Source organism: Chionomys nivalis, chromosome 1, assembly GCF_950005125.1.
Source record: "Chionomys nivalis chromosome 1, mChiNiv1.1, whole genome shotgun sequence".
NCBI classification, from domain to species: domain Eukaryota; kingdom Metazoa; phylum Chordata; class Mammalia; order Rodentia; family Cricetidae; genus Chionomys; species Chionomys nivalis.
In genome coordinates, this window is record NC_080086.1 from 151,989,615 (window position 1) to 152,004,312 (window position 14,698).

At 47.0% G+C, this 14,698-nt stretch overlaps 1 protein-coding gene across 4 annotated transcripts in view; it reads left to right on the forward strand.

The window, feature by feature from the left end:
* Dpp6 (dipeptidyl peptidase like 6) overlaps positions 1 to 14,698 on the forward strand; it is an 887,986-nt gene that overhangs the window by 693,302 nt on the left and 179,986 nt on the right. For all 4 annotated transcript variants that reach the window (XM_057791926.1, XM_057791942.1, XM_057791918.1 and 1 more), the window contains exon 6: positions 3,480 to 3,532. In XM_057791926.1, the coding sequence (XP_057647909.1) occupies positions 3,480 to 3,532 (53 nt within the window). The remainder of the gene's footprint in view (positions 1 to 3,479; positions 3,533 to 14,698) is intronic.

Here is a 14,698-nt window from a genome sequence, read left to right on the forward strand (position 1 = left end):
ATACATCAAATGCATTCATCAGTGTTCATTTGCCCGTCTTACCAGAAAATGTTTCAAATACAGATTTCAGCTTGAGGGGAAAAATCAGTAATGGTGAATAATTTTACCATAGATTCAGTGATAGTTTCCAGATAGGTGAAAGGAGCTAGCAATAGTCCCCTGGTCTGTAGAGAGAGCCACCAATGACTCCAATGGTAGATGCAGAGAACTTGAGTCTTTCATAAGACAGTTGTGGCTGGCAGAGCATGACCAATGGGAGAGCCTCTCCAGCCAGCGTGGTGGTGTTATAGAAATAGCCTTAGGTGTGTGTCCACTTGAAGCTCCGAGCTCTCCTTCTACGTTATGCTACCTTGAATCACTTCATTTGTGGCTCCAATACTCAGTTTCTTCACGTGAGAAGTGAAGCCAGGAAGGGCTGTTCCTATGACTAACCTTGGTGGTTTGGCTAGAAATGACCAGAGTGGCCCCCATAGGCTCAGAGGTTTGAATGTTTGGTCCCAGTTGATGGAACTATTTGGGAAATATTAGGAGGTGTGGCCATGTAGAAGGAGGTATGTCACTGGGGGTGGTGGACTTTGTGGTTTCAAAAGTCCATGCCATTCCCAGGTTTACCTCTCTGCCTCAGGCTTGTGGATCAAATGCCATGTCTACCTGCTTGCTGTCATGTTCCTGCCATGACAGTCATAACCCTGAAGCTCTAAGTCTCCAATAAACTTTCTCTTATATGCCTTGCCTTGGCCGTGGTGTTTTGCAGCAACCATGGAAAAGTAACTAAGACAGAAGCTGTCATGAAGGTCAAAGTAAGGAATGCAGAAACATGTTTCATAAGACCTGAAGACTTGCAGGGTACTAGGAAGTTGTGTTTGCTTTTGCTTTGTGTCTCTCCATGGCCTTTGCTATGGAAGGTGTATGCTGGAAACAAACAAACAAAAAAGTCAGTCAGTAAGAAAGACAATGTTGTGTTCTCGGGGAAAATTAGCTGTGAGTCAACAGAAAGCTCTGGCAGAGCAGCACAACAGAAAAGCAGTGAAGTAGGAAAGCAGCTGCCAGCATGAGGACAAGCATGGGCTGCCAAGGACAGGACAAGGACATGAGCAGCTTGGGAAGAAGGCAGGACACACAGCTCTGGAGGGCTTTCTCTCGACCCCTCCCTCGGAATTTTTCCTCATCATACTTGGACTGACTTCACTGGCTCCAGAAGCGCCTCAGACCTCTGACACAGTCCCTAGAATTGCAATGTCCCCGTGGAAATGAGACCAACAGTGGAGATGATGAAAAGGAAAAGCCATACCCAGATGTCTTTTGCTGGGGCATAATAGTCGATCGGTCTCTTTTCCAGGTATTTTCTGTCAGTTCCCAACAATGTGTCATTTTTCTCGCTAGTGCAGGGCTACAGCTGAGAACGGAAAGCTCTTCCATTGCTTTCTTCTTGCCGAAATCCTTGTCAGCTTGTTTTTCGCTAGTCTTTCCATTGTCGTTGCTTCCAGAATTTCTTGCAGAATTTCAGTGCTGTTTGGTGGCGTATTGAAGGCAGACTGTAAAGATGAGTCAACCAGGGGATGAGTTTCTGCCGTTGATCCTTGGTAGGAAAAAAGTTCTCCTTTGCATAATGAATGCAGAAGGCATTTTGCATATTTCTTTATCTGTTGCTACCCTGGATCTTTCCGTTGACCACAATGAACTTGGACTTGTAATAAAGACCTGAGTAATGCTAGATGTCTTGAAACAGAACAGCATCTCCCTACCCACTGCCATCTAGAAGGCCAGCCCGGGTCCCATGTGCCTGATTCTGGTATCTCAAGAACTCCGGAAGGACAATATGGTTGGCATTTAACCACTGTTTTCTTTTTTATCTGCATCCATTTTTCTGAATAATTCCTTGTCCTCTGTAACACCCTGGAAGTTGGTTCAGTGGTCCATCCAGGCCAGACTCTGCAGTAGCAATCCCAGCTGTCTTCCTCCGGAGTCTCCTTTCCAGCAGCAGCAGCATAGCTCATCCCCAGCCCCGAGCAGGGCTCACTGCATCCATTGTAGTCCTTCATCTGCATATCTTATCTATTATCTGGAAGGTTCCTGCTGTGGGAGGGAAGGAGGATAGTGTAACATTGCATTCGCATACTGATGGAGACAGCGGCATTGCAGCGACTCTGATGCCCTCCTTTCGGGTCCAGCAGGCAGTCTGGGGTTCATTCTCATAGGTCTCAAGGGAAGGGGGACATTTTCACACCGCGTTTTTGACCAGTGGTTACAGCCAGGCTGTCTCTGACTCCTGGACGGAAATAGTGGAGAGAACTCTGGGATATGGGACTTCGAGGACAGGGTGGAAGAGCACATTTAGTTAAGGTGTATCCATTATATGAACAGGGTTGTGCCGCCATACCTTCTGATGCCCTGGAGTCTGACAACTTGAAGTCTGTAAACTTTCCTGGTGCAGGACAGGGTGAGGATGATGCCAACCATTCTCTGGAACTCGGGAACCTGGGGAGGGTATCAGGGTACAGACATTCATTCTTGCACCAGCTCTCAGTAGATTGCCATTTCATCTGCAGCAGCCCAGCCGACAAAAAAGGGTGGCTACAGATGGTCATGGATTGATCAGCCCACAGCTCAAAACCTAGCATTAGCCTTAGAAAGTTAGAATTTTGTGTTAGCTGCTGGGCATCCCTCCACACAGGGCATCTGCCCTCAGAAGTTCCTCGGGTACAAGAGTGGGGGTGAAGTGGCATCTCACCCTATCCTAAAGAAGAAGAGGCTCTGTCCAGAGCTAGGGGCATTCTGAAATTTCCTGAGCTGCTGTGTCCCCATCCCCTTAATTTCTCTTCACTGTTTACGGGTTAGGAAATAGTATCCTGTCTCAAAAGATCAAGAGAGACCTCTGTAATTTGGGGGCTCCACAAGTTTGGAAACTGTGCCGATTTCTTGCTCTTTCTGTTTTCAACACCAGCTGTTTCTAACTCTCCTCTTGCAATGAACCCTGGCTGATCACTCTCAGGAGCCAGAAAATGTCCATCAAATTGGATCGAAGGTGGAAAGTGTGCCCAGTCTTGCCTCCAGTTCCATGCTCATTGCAGGCCTAAAATTGAGGCCCCAGGGGAGCCCTGGCCGTACTCTGCAGGAACTTCTAATTTTAAGAGGTCTTTTGTCCTGCCAGGTCTTTCTGACCATGTCCAGTGAGCTCCAATGACCTCATGCCCCCATTAGTTCTGTGCTGTATTTAGTTTGGATGAAAATACAGACTTCCTAATTTAATCACTAACCAGGTAACCATGGAGATGACATCAAGCCTCCGGCTTCCTGATAAACCTGGTGAATGGTGGAAGTGCTGCAAACAGGGTATGCAAATTGTCAGTAAGGCTTTTTGCCTGCAGGTCTCTGCTTAAGCTGCCCTTGGCCTCTGGTGTTTGTTAGGATTCAGAGATTGGAAAGCCAGCAATCACGATCTCTGTCTCAGTGCTTGCTTTTTCTCTCCTCTCTTACAGGTTTATCAACACTCCCACACTGGATATTATGTCCTGAGCAAAATTCCTCATGGGTAAGATGGTTCTTCCTTGTTCTCTCCCTTGGAAATCTGCAGACCAAAGTGAGACAGGGGACACTGAGGCTCTGCCCAGCCCTTAGGGCAGGAGCAGGGCACCACGGATTGGAAAAGTCCAGTGGCTCTTCTTTTGATAACAGGACCAAGTTAGCAGAAGTTACTTAGTCCAGCTGCTGGCACCTCTGGGAAATCTCCTACCTAATGCCCGCTCCCTGCTCTGATTCTGTGGAGCAAGATCACCCATGTCTCCACATGGGGTGCACACACTGGATGGAACCCAGCTCGCCTGGGCAGGCTCTTGGCTCTATCCTCATTAATAGGAAGGAAGTCCCTTACTTCCCCACATGACACCAGAAACAAAGCTTCATTTTGGTGCATAGTCTACTGTGGCCATAGCTCCAGAAGTGCCTTGGGAAAGGAATCAAAAAAATGAGTCATAGGGAGAAAGAACTGGCTCTGCCCAGCAGTTCAAGAGTGGTGTGTGTTTGTGGTTCATGCTCTTCACCGACGTGATTGTGTTCCCAGAAGCAACTTCTCCGTGCTTTTGATCGGATCACCCAGCCTCGTGCTGTTTTATGGCCTTGAATTGTGTTGCAAAGCCTACCTGGGCTCCCCCAAGTATGTAACCTAGGGACATAGCTCGCCTGGAAGAGCACTTGCCTAGCTTGAATGAACCCCTGGGTCTGGCCCCAGCACTGTACACATCTGGCATGGTGACACAAACCTGCATTCCAAACACTTGAGACACAGAAGCAAGAGGACCAGAAGCTCAAGGTCATCCTGTGCTATGCGGAGCTTTGCAGTCAGCCTATGCTACAGGAGACCCTGTCTAAAAAATACAAAGTACAGGGTTAGAGTCCAATGGCACAGAAGAAAGGGAAACCATGAGCAGGAGTCTTGACAGATTTTTCAGCTCCAGGAAGGCACATTTCATTCTATATTGGCAATATAATTATATTACCTAGCCATTGAGTCCCACAGATTAGGACACCAGTCAAGTTTGTGAAGCCATTGGCCCAGATTAAGAGCCAGCAGCAGTGCTGACCTTAGAAAGCCCATAGATGTGACTGTGTTGTTTGCATATTTACCCTTTCTGTCTCTTCCTTACTGGCTTCTCCCTCTGCCCACTCCCATCCCTGAGTCATTTGTTCCTGGGCATCTTGGTCCTGGGCTCCCATTGTCTCCTATATTCTGTTCTGTGCTCTCCCCCACCCCACGATGCTCTGAGAAGGATAGGTACCCAGGGCTTACCCTGGAAGAGAGAACTGTGGTGCCAGCCTCATCCTGCAGCTTCTACAGATGCTGAGGTTGAGACACAACATTTCATTGATAAACGTCAATAAACAACAGCAGGTGCTGCTAAACCATATCGCTCCGGAAAAGAGCTTTAGCCACAGCATGGATGTTTAGACTGCTGTCTGTTCTCTGCTAAGCTTGGGCAGAATGCGAGCATGTCCTTAGAAAATAAACATGGTGGACGTAACTTCATTTGGACTTCAGACAAAGAATTACCTGCACGGAGATAAAGGACAAGTGTGTTGGAATGGGGCTGTTGGTTTATTCGTGGTATTAAACCAAAGAAACAACATGACTGAACATAGTAAACAGAAACTATCCATGGCACGGGGAGATGTGGAGAGATGGCTTTGTGGCTAAGAGCACCTGCTCCTCTTCCAGAGGATGGGAATTCAGTTCCCGGCACGAACATCGGGCAGTTCACAACTGCCTGTATCTCCAGCTGCAGAGCACCAAACTTCCTCTTCAAGCTTCTGTGTGTACCTGCGCTCACATGACCTATACTCACAGAGACAGACATACATAACACATAATTTAAAACAATAAACTCAATCTATAAAAAGTGAAGTATTCGCGTATCAGAGCAGAACCTCGGAAGCTGCTTAAGGAGTGGGAGTCCCAGCTTAAAGCAGACGGACATCCTCAAAGGCCGTGGCCCTCAAGGACAGAGTGATGGCTTGAGACTCATCCCCCATCCTGGAAGCAATGAGTGTGTGGAACATGCTGGATCTTTCATTCTGCCTTACATAAATTCATAAAGCTCCACACACAGCTTACACCTGACATATTAAGATTTTACTGCATCTGGGAGGACTAAGGAGAAATGGATTCCAAGAATTTTGTCTGAGTGTTAGGTAAAGCAGCTGGCAAATCTGAGGGCGGTGGAAAAGGCTGGGCTCTGGGCTTATCCACTATTCCATCATTCACTTCCTATGAGAGCCTAACTCCAGTGAGCAACTGTGGGCGTTCGTGTGTGTGTGTGTGTGTGTGTGTGTGTGTGTGTGTGTGTGTGTGCGCGTGCGTGCGTGCGCGCGTTGTGGTGCATGTATCTGAGAGAGTGCATGTGCACACGTGTGAGCATGTATGTGGAAGCCAGAAGTTAACTTTAGGGACTGTTCACCTTGAGGCTTTTTTCTTAAGACAGGGTCTCTCAGTGTCTTACCAAGTCAGCAATGAGCCCTAGAGATCTGCCTGTCCCAGCTTGGCCCCAACACTGGTACTGCAGTTCTGCAGCACCATGCCCAGGGGTTTTTTTTGTTTTGTTTTGTTTTGTTTTCAGAGTTCTAGGGATCCTGCTAGATCTCAGGCTTACAAAGCAAGCACTTTCACAAGCCTCTCCCCAGACTCTGCTTCGGGTATTTCTTATATAAAAATAATTAGAATACTCACCATCATGTCCTGATTGTGTTTGTGGATCTTGGCCCCTGCACCATAAGTGTTAAGCTTTTAGCTTTAGGCATTCTTATCGGTAAATGACATGAGAGCCCAGAGAGGTTGAGTCATCGGCCCAGCACCCCACAGCTGGAATCACAGTGCAGGGCTGACTGACTTCCTCCAAGCCCGTGTCCCTAATGTCACCCCTTTGGAGGAATTCAAAGACAGGTCTGATGTAAGCTTGCAGAGTACAAGCATTAGAGCTGTATACATCAGGTCTTTAGTGAGGCTGGGTTTGGTTATCTCCTGTGGATTCACACAGAATGGACAGATTGTTCATCCATAGCCTCTGCGGGATGCTGAAGCCAGCATCCCACCATGCCTTCACTCTAACTCACTCTGGGTCCACTGAGGGGCATCCTTGCATCTTCCCAAACCTCCTCTGTTTTTTAGTTCTAAGATCACTGATGGGAAATTCATGCACTAGCCAGTTTCCAATGCTGTCCCAGTCACATCTGAACTGGGCCAGCTTTCCGCCTATACCTTTTGCAGCCTCAACCTTCGAAAGGTTTCTTTCCCCTCCAGCAGGTGGCAGGGTCTTATGGCTTATGCTCCAACTTGGTTCTAATAGAAGATAAGCACACTGACTTTATGAAAATCAAAATATCTTTGTTAAAATATTTAAATTTGAATTATTTATGTGCAAAAAGGAAGAGTTGTTCTTTTGTGTTTGGTGGGAGTAGTAAAAACTTATTTTTGATGTGTGTGAATGTTTGCTTGTGTCTGAGTATGCATATCATACATGTGCTTAGTGCTTGCTGGTCAGAAGGCTTCAGATCTCCTGAAACTGGAGTTACAGATGGTTGTGAGCCCCCATGTGGGTGCTGGAAACCAAATTTGGGTCCTCTGCAAGAATAGCCAGTGCTCTTAGCCACTGAGTCATCTCTCTAGTCCATGGGCTTGGGGTGTTTTGTTTTGTATGGTAGGGCTGACCTTGAACTTGCCAAGCAGATGAGGGAGGCTTTGAATTTTTAACCCCCCATCTCTCCCTACCCTCCTAGTACTGGAGTAACAGGGGTGCACCGCTGTGCTGGGGTAAGTTCCCATTACCCACACAGATTCTTGCTTTTCCCACAGATTCCCACGTTGCATTCCAGCACTGACCCCTTTGTGTTCTAACTTAATGACAGTATCTACCATTTATAACCTGCTTATTCAACCAGCTGCAGAAGGGTCAAGCTAATGTTTCAGTACCCTCTAGCTCTTGGTGTTGTTCCTATTCTACAAAGGCCAGGAGAGATCGGGGTGCCTCTCTGTCTCTGCCTGTTGCACATCCCTGTCCCATGTGTTTAGCTCGTGTGCTTTGGCCTCTGTTGCTGGTCCAAGCAGAACTCACTTCACAATGAAGGCAAAGCTAGAGTGAGGGTTCCGGACAGCTCAGTCTGAATCTATCCAGTGTCCTATTGCCTGTGGGTAGCTCTGTTTGACTCTCCCTTACCACGTTTTTAAATAATTCTTGAGGGACATGTGACTTTTATCCATCGTTTACTTAAGTAGAAATGAAGATGGTCATTTTTAACATGTGGTATTTCAATAACAATTTTCATGTCAGAATTTCCATGAAGTAAGGCAACTTTCCACAGTGGATATTAGCCACCCAATGCTAGAAATATAGCTCGGTGGTCAAGAGCATGCCCTGCTCTTCCAAAGGACCTGACTTTGGTTCTCAGTACCCTACATTGAGAGGTTCATAACCTTTAGTAACCCCAGTTCCAAGTGATATTATGCCCTTTCCTGGCATCTACATGAAACAATACTCACATGGACACATAATAAAAATAAATCATTTTTAGAATTTTAGCCATGTTTTCAAACAAACTTTGGTACAATTTATCACTTCAACATTTTTCTGTCATAATTCTTTCCTTGAATTTGTCCTATCTTTGGACTCAATCCTTTTAAAAAATGTGTGAGTGTGTGTGTGTGTGTGTGTGTGTGTGTGTGTGTAAGAGAGATGGAGAGAGAAAGAGATTAGGGTCATCTTGAAAGTCCACAAAGTAATGAAAGATCAATGCTTCCTATAACAAATAAATTTAATAAAATTGGGTAGTCGCTCTATCAGGAAGCGCTGGCACTTTGGGGGTCTGAAAACTCAGAATAGCGATAGATTGGAGGCTAGCTAAGATGTGCATCAAAGACATTACTTAGATGACAGGCCATCTTCTTGCAGAACAGTGTCCTTGCTTTGCTCAAGCACAAAAACTGTATTGCTTTAGAATTGGGCTTAGCTTTGTAAAGCCACAGTGTATTTGAGAAGATGCAGAACTGAGTCATGGTTCCTTCTGCCTAGATCTTCTCACTCCCCTGGTAGACTGGAGTACACAAGGATTTTGTTTATTTAGGAAGTGAGTTCCAGGAGGAAAACAGTGCTCCCCAAGAGACAGCCTAGCAACACACGCAGGCATCCCCAACTTCAGCTTTTCAGTGACAAGAATTCTAAGGTCAACCCTCACCCCAGTGGCTGTCTAGCTCTGCTTTCCTTCCATGGGTTTTGGTTTCCGTATTTAAGAGGCACAGGGTAACTGCCCATGCTTAACCTCTGCAGAACGAAGCACAGAAAATGCAGTATAGGTCAGAAAATATTCATTTAAGCGCTATGTTATTATTAACACTGCATTAAGCAACAGGACTCAGATAGGGGCATTGTTTTTGTTTGGGTTTTTAATTTTAATCTTTGATACAGGGTCTTACTTTGTAGCCCAGGCTGTCCTTGAACTCATGATCCTTCTGCCTTAACTTCCCAACTGCTATAAGTGAGGGCTACCACAATCAAGCTATGCTGCTGTGAATTTGGGTGAGCACACATGATAAAGTAACTCTGAGTATGATCTTGATTCTGAGAAGTAAATCTGTCTTCCAAAATCTAGGAAGGAAGAGAGGGCTATGGGCAATTCAAGTCTGCATTGAGCTGAGCCTGGTGGTTCAGTTGGTTTTCTTTTAGTTTTTTCCTACTAGATAAGACATGAAGAGATGTTTGAGGTCTATAAAAGCCATCATCAAACATGGCCCCTGCAGTGAGTCCATGCTGGCTAGAATATGGGTACATACCCAGGGCACATGGGTAGCAGCAGAGATGGGTAAACTTTAGGATGATGTTCTTGGAGAATGAGTGATTTAAAACCCCAACCAAGTGTGGTGGCTCTGCATGGTAAACACACTCAAGACACGTTGAGCATGAGAGAGATGTTATGAGCTCTCAGCAAGACTTATCACTCGGGCCTAGAGTAGATGAAGGAACGTAAAGACAAGAGGCTTACATTCAGGTAGTGTGGGCTTCTGCAGACATGGGCCATGGGAGAGTTCAGTGGGTAGGGAGGGCAAATGGATGTCCCTATGGGTGGGGTGGCTGGTGTTCTCTTGGAAAATGAAGACAGATGTTAAGTCTTTGTGTCCCACAGCCTTTTAAATAATGTTTGGTGACTTGTTCCCATTATGAATTGAGCCTGGTACATAGAAAAATCAAGGCTCACAAGTTCAGGGAGGAGCATGGGGAATTCTCAGCATCCGAGGCTGCTTCTCTGAAGCTGATCTTGCTTCCTTTCTGAAGATGTCATACTACCGAATACTGGTCTCCAGGACCCATCTGGTCACACATACAGACACACTTTGGCTCTGCAAAGCGAGCAGCTGTCACAACTGCCAGAAGCTGCATCACTAGATTGCTCCTACCCCTTTGAGAAATATTGTTGTGGAAGCAAACTGGCTAGATATTCTGAGAAAGGCATGCATTGGAGAAGATGGGTCCTACGGGGATTTCCAGAACCACAGACAGCTTACTGCACTCTGTGAGCCCTGAACTGGGGGTCACTGCTTCCCCTTCCTCTCCTCCCTGCGTGTCTTTTCTCGGTGTAGCCATCTGTAGCCAGCCATCCCACCTGGGTTCAAACAGAAAGGTGGCTGTTTCTCTGGATACAATCACTCCACCCAGAACAATATGGTTATGAGATCATCTTAACTGTCTACTCTAATGTATAGAAAGCACTGTACGTGGCCCCTATATTCTAAAGGCAGCCCAATTCACTTAAACAACTTCCTAACGACTTCCAGATCGGCCTGCTCTAGCCTATCCCTCGGGCTCCACCTAGTGGGATGTAGTGTTAACATAAGCCTGCATTTCGGATTCTTGCCCTTGGGAATCTGTATTGTTATAAGTCAGTTTGTCTAACACCATCTTTATTCCCCTCCTCTGGGCTATTGATGGCTTTCTTGTGTGAGGAATCACATAGTAGGTTTTAAGTTGTGAAGATTAGAGGCATGTATATGTTAGTCTCCTGGGACAGAGCTGTGTGTGTGTGTGTGTGTGTGTGTGTGTGTGTCCCCAAGGGCATTTGTTCAGCAATCTGTCTGCAGATCAGTATGCTCTGCATCAGGCTGATGCTCCTGCATGTCCAAGCCTGGAAAATGAATGCTATGGTCTCAGCAATATAACTAAGCGCCTAGCAAGTGCTGGATGCACGATGGACCAGTACAAACTACAGGCTGCAGTTCTCTGGTGCATTTCATATTGTTTTGGTCACCTTCCTTTCTTCTCAGTGCTTTGGACTATTCTCTCTCTCTCTCTCTTTCTCTCTCTCTCTCTCTCTCTCTCTCTCTCTCTCTCTCTCTCTCTGTGTGTGTGTGTGTGTGTGTGTGTGTGTCCAGTAGCATCCACATTTCAGCATTGGCTTAGAATAAACATGAAGAGCAACTTTGACCAAGATGGAGACACCAAAGGTTGGTGGGAGGAGAGCACACACAGACTCTGTGTGTCTATTGATGGGCTGGCTTCAGTACAATTTCCCTACGGCACAGTTCACTCTCTGAATACACTTTTCAGAGTTGGCCCAATAGACGAGTCACCCACAGCCAAGATGCAGAACATTTGCGTACCCCAAAGTGTCAACACCCTTCCCACCCTTCTGGTTGCTCCTGGAAACCATGTTCTCTCTCTCTCTCTCTCTCTCTCTCTCTCTCTCTCTCTCTCTCTCTCTCTCTCTCTCTCCCTCCCTCTCTCTCTGATGTTGCTGCTCTTTGGAACAGAATTTCAATCTGTAGACTGTCCTGGAAATTGCTTTATAGTTCGGGCTGGCCTCACATCCACAGTGATCCTCCTGCCTCAGCCTCCTAGATGCTAGGATTACAGTCATGAGCTTCCATATCTGGCTCCCTCTGCCTCTCTAGAAATTGTACACACGGGGTTGTACCATATGTAGCTGGCTCCTTCCCTGGAGTAGATTGGCATTCTTTGAGATTGATGTTGTAGCAGGTACCAGTGACCCGTTGTGTGTATCTAACAGTTTGCATTCCAACAACATATGTCTGATTGACATCTAAGTTGTTTCCCATTGAGGGCTGTTATGAGTGAATCTCCTGTGAGTGTTTGCATGTGGACATATGTCTTCCTTTCTCTTGGGTAAATACCTGGAAGTAGACCAGCTGGGCTGTATAATTAATATGTGGTTAATTTGATTTAAAAAAAAATCCTAAGTGTTATTCAAAGCAGCTGTGTCACTTAGAGCACACACTCACACATACACCATATATACACATACATACACACAGACACACATGCACAGACATATGCTCTCACACACACATGCACAGATACACACACATACACACACAGAGACACACACATACACACATGCATAGACATACACGCGCACGCACACACACACAGACACACAAACACATATACAGATACACACACAGACACACACACACAACACACACCTTTCTTTTATATGTAGTTTTTTAACCTCTCTCCCTCCACCTGGTCACTGCACAGTTAGAGGAGGCTACAGTGCCCTGGAAACAGCTCTGTTCATCACCTGGAGCCTCTGGCTCTGCATCTACGGAGCTATACTCCCAACATGCCTGCATCTAAGGACTCAGGCACCTAAGGACTCAGGGTGACACTGCCTGACCTTGAGGAGCTGCAGGATGTTCCCCCTCTTCTCTTAAATGACATATGGGGAACACTTATAAGTGATGAAACCAAATAAGGCGAGAGACTAGAAGTGGGGCGGGATTGACACGTAAGCTGAGTGGATCTTGAGCATCATGAAGAGGCCAAGGGCTCGGTGTGCTGGACGAATACTTAAATTTCTTGGCCAGAATGTCAAGAAAACTTTCTTTTGCAAGAACAACCCTTCTCCAGTTCCCTCAAAAAAATCAAAGGAAGAGCAAGATGCTAGGCTGATTGCTTGGACCTGTGTTGACTGGAGCATGAGTGTGGCATCCAGATGGGCCCCATGTGGATGGGTTGATGGCAGGGTGGCTAAAGTTCACCTTCAGGCATGGAGTTCTCCGCCAGGAAGCAGCTCTGCTTGAGCGAGGGCTGAGGCCTTCTGGGTCCCACTAAACATTTGCATCCACCATCCTGGAAATAGCACTGCGAGAAAGACAGGCAGGCATCCGGGACTCCCCAGAGGCAGATGGGTGCATAGTGCCCAGCCCAGGCTGCAGGGGTGGCCAGAAGGTACTTCTGCAGCTGCCTGTAGTGAGGAGTGGCGTGGCCACTTCCCGTCGCCCGGCTCCTGCCCGGCTAGCTTTACCTAAAATAATTACACAGAAACTGTATTCTTTTAAACACTGCCTGGCCCATTAGTTATAACCTCTTATTGGCTAGCTCTTACATATCGATTAACCCATTTTTAATAATCTGTGTATCACCACGAGGTGGCTTACCAGGGAAAATCTTAACCTGCATCTGTGTCGGGTGGGAGAATCATGGCGACTTCCTGACTAGGCTTCTTTCTCCCAGCATTCTGTTCTGTCTACTCCGCCTACCTAATTTTCTGTCCTATTAAAGGGCCAAGGCAGTTTCTTTATTAGCCAATGAAATCAACACAAAACAGAAGACTCTCCCACATCAGCTGCCTTCACAGACAGGATACATGGGGACACATCATGATTCACGCACCTGGTTCCAAGAGTTTCGAGACAAGGGCCGAGACCCAGTGGCACAGAACTGAGGAAATGGCAGAATAACTTCCTGGCTCCCTGAGACTCTGAACTCTCTCATCAGTGAAGACTTGTGGGATTTCAGAAACTCAAGAAGCACCATGGCCAGAGCACCCAGATTATCAAGGGCTACCCGGAAGCAATGCTTCCAAGAGTTCAGATTAGCATTTCACCCCACCCAACCAGCGATGTCTGTCCTTTTCACTGCCGGGAAGTAAGGAGGTTCCAGCTCCACCTGGAGGGCGGCAGGGCCTGAACTGTTTGGAATTAATCTTTGCTGTAAACAGAAATTGAGAAAGCCAATTTTGTAATAATGAATGAGAAGGTGAGGGTTTTATATATCTCTGTGCATCCTGATTCTTATCCACCACTCTATGACCCAAAGGCAAATTCCTGCAGACCTTTCGAAGTGCTGGGAGACCCACCCAGGGAATTGCTAGTGGGAAATCTTATAAGTTTCTAGGTACCTGCACCATGCTGCGTACTCACACTGTACCCAATGTCAGCTCTACACTAAGTACCAGTACTCCACGAAGTGCCAGTACTACACTAGGTATTGTACTAGGTACTAGTACTACACTAGGTATAAATAGTGCACTAAATACAAGCACTAGCAATGCGCTAGGTACTGGAGCTGTGCTAGGTACCACTACCGCACTGCTACTGCCTAAAATGGCTAGAGAAGCCAGCGGTTAGAGAATGGAATGAATGCCTTATCATGCTGGACTCCATCAGCCTGCAGTGTTACAGCCCGCCACCTCACGGCTGTAACTCTAAATCGACTCTCTCTGCTCCCGTGGGGCTCTGCTCTCGTCTTTTCTGCCCTTTCCCCAGCACCCCTCCTCTGCTGACTACGCTCAGCTCTGAACATCACTGGCTGCCAATGACTTCAGCCCCACCAGGAGCTGGGGCTGCGTGAGTCAGGAAAGGACCCTTGCCATGGGCCTCATCATGCCAGGCGTCTCCCACATTGGCCCTGCTGTGGCTCAGCTCCTGTCTGCAAGGATGGACCCTTCCCTCCACATTGCCCCAGTGCCGTTAATTCTTCTCCACCTGACTCTGCTCTGGCCTTGGCAATTGGCAGATGGGTGCCATCGGGGAGAGGGATGCCGGGACTGAAGCAGGACACAGAGGCACCCTGGCAACATGACTTCTGCAGCTCTCTCTGGCTGCAGTCTGTAGTGATACCATGACTTTGACAGCCCCTGGACTCTCTCCACAGCCTGGAAGCCTTTGCCTGGGGCATTCTCATGTATACTCTCAATGACAGGACTAGCTCAGGCCCTTGTCTGATTCCGAGCCTCTGATCCAGTGAGCTCAATCTCAGCTCTACCTTTATAAATCAAAAGGAATGGCCAGGCAGATTAAGGGGGCGTCTGTACTCACCTAACTACCCTAAGAATTTGTGGTGGAGGCTTCCAGCACGCAAGGACCTTTCACCTCCACAGACTTCAAACCCATTGGCTAGCATTTCCATCAAGTTCTTCT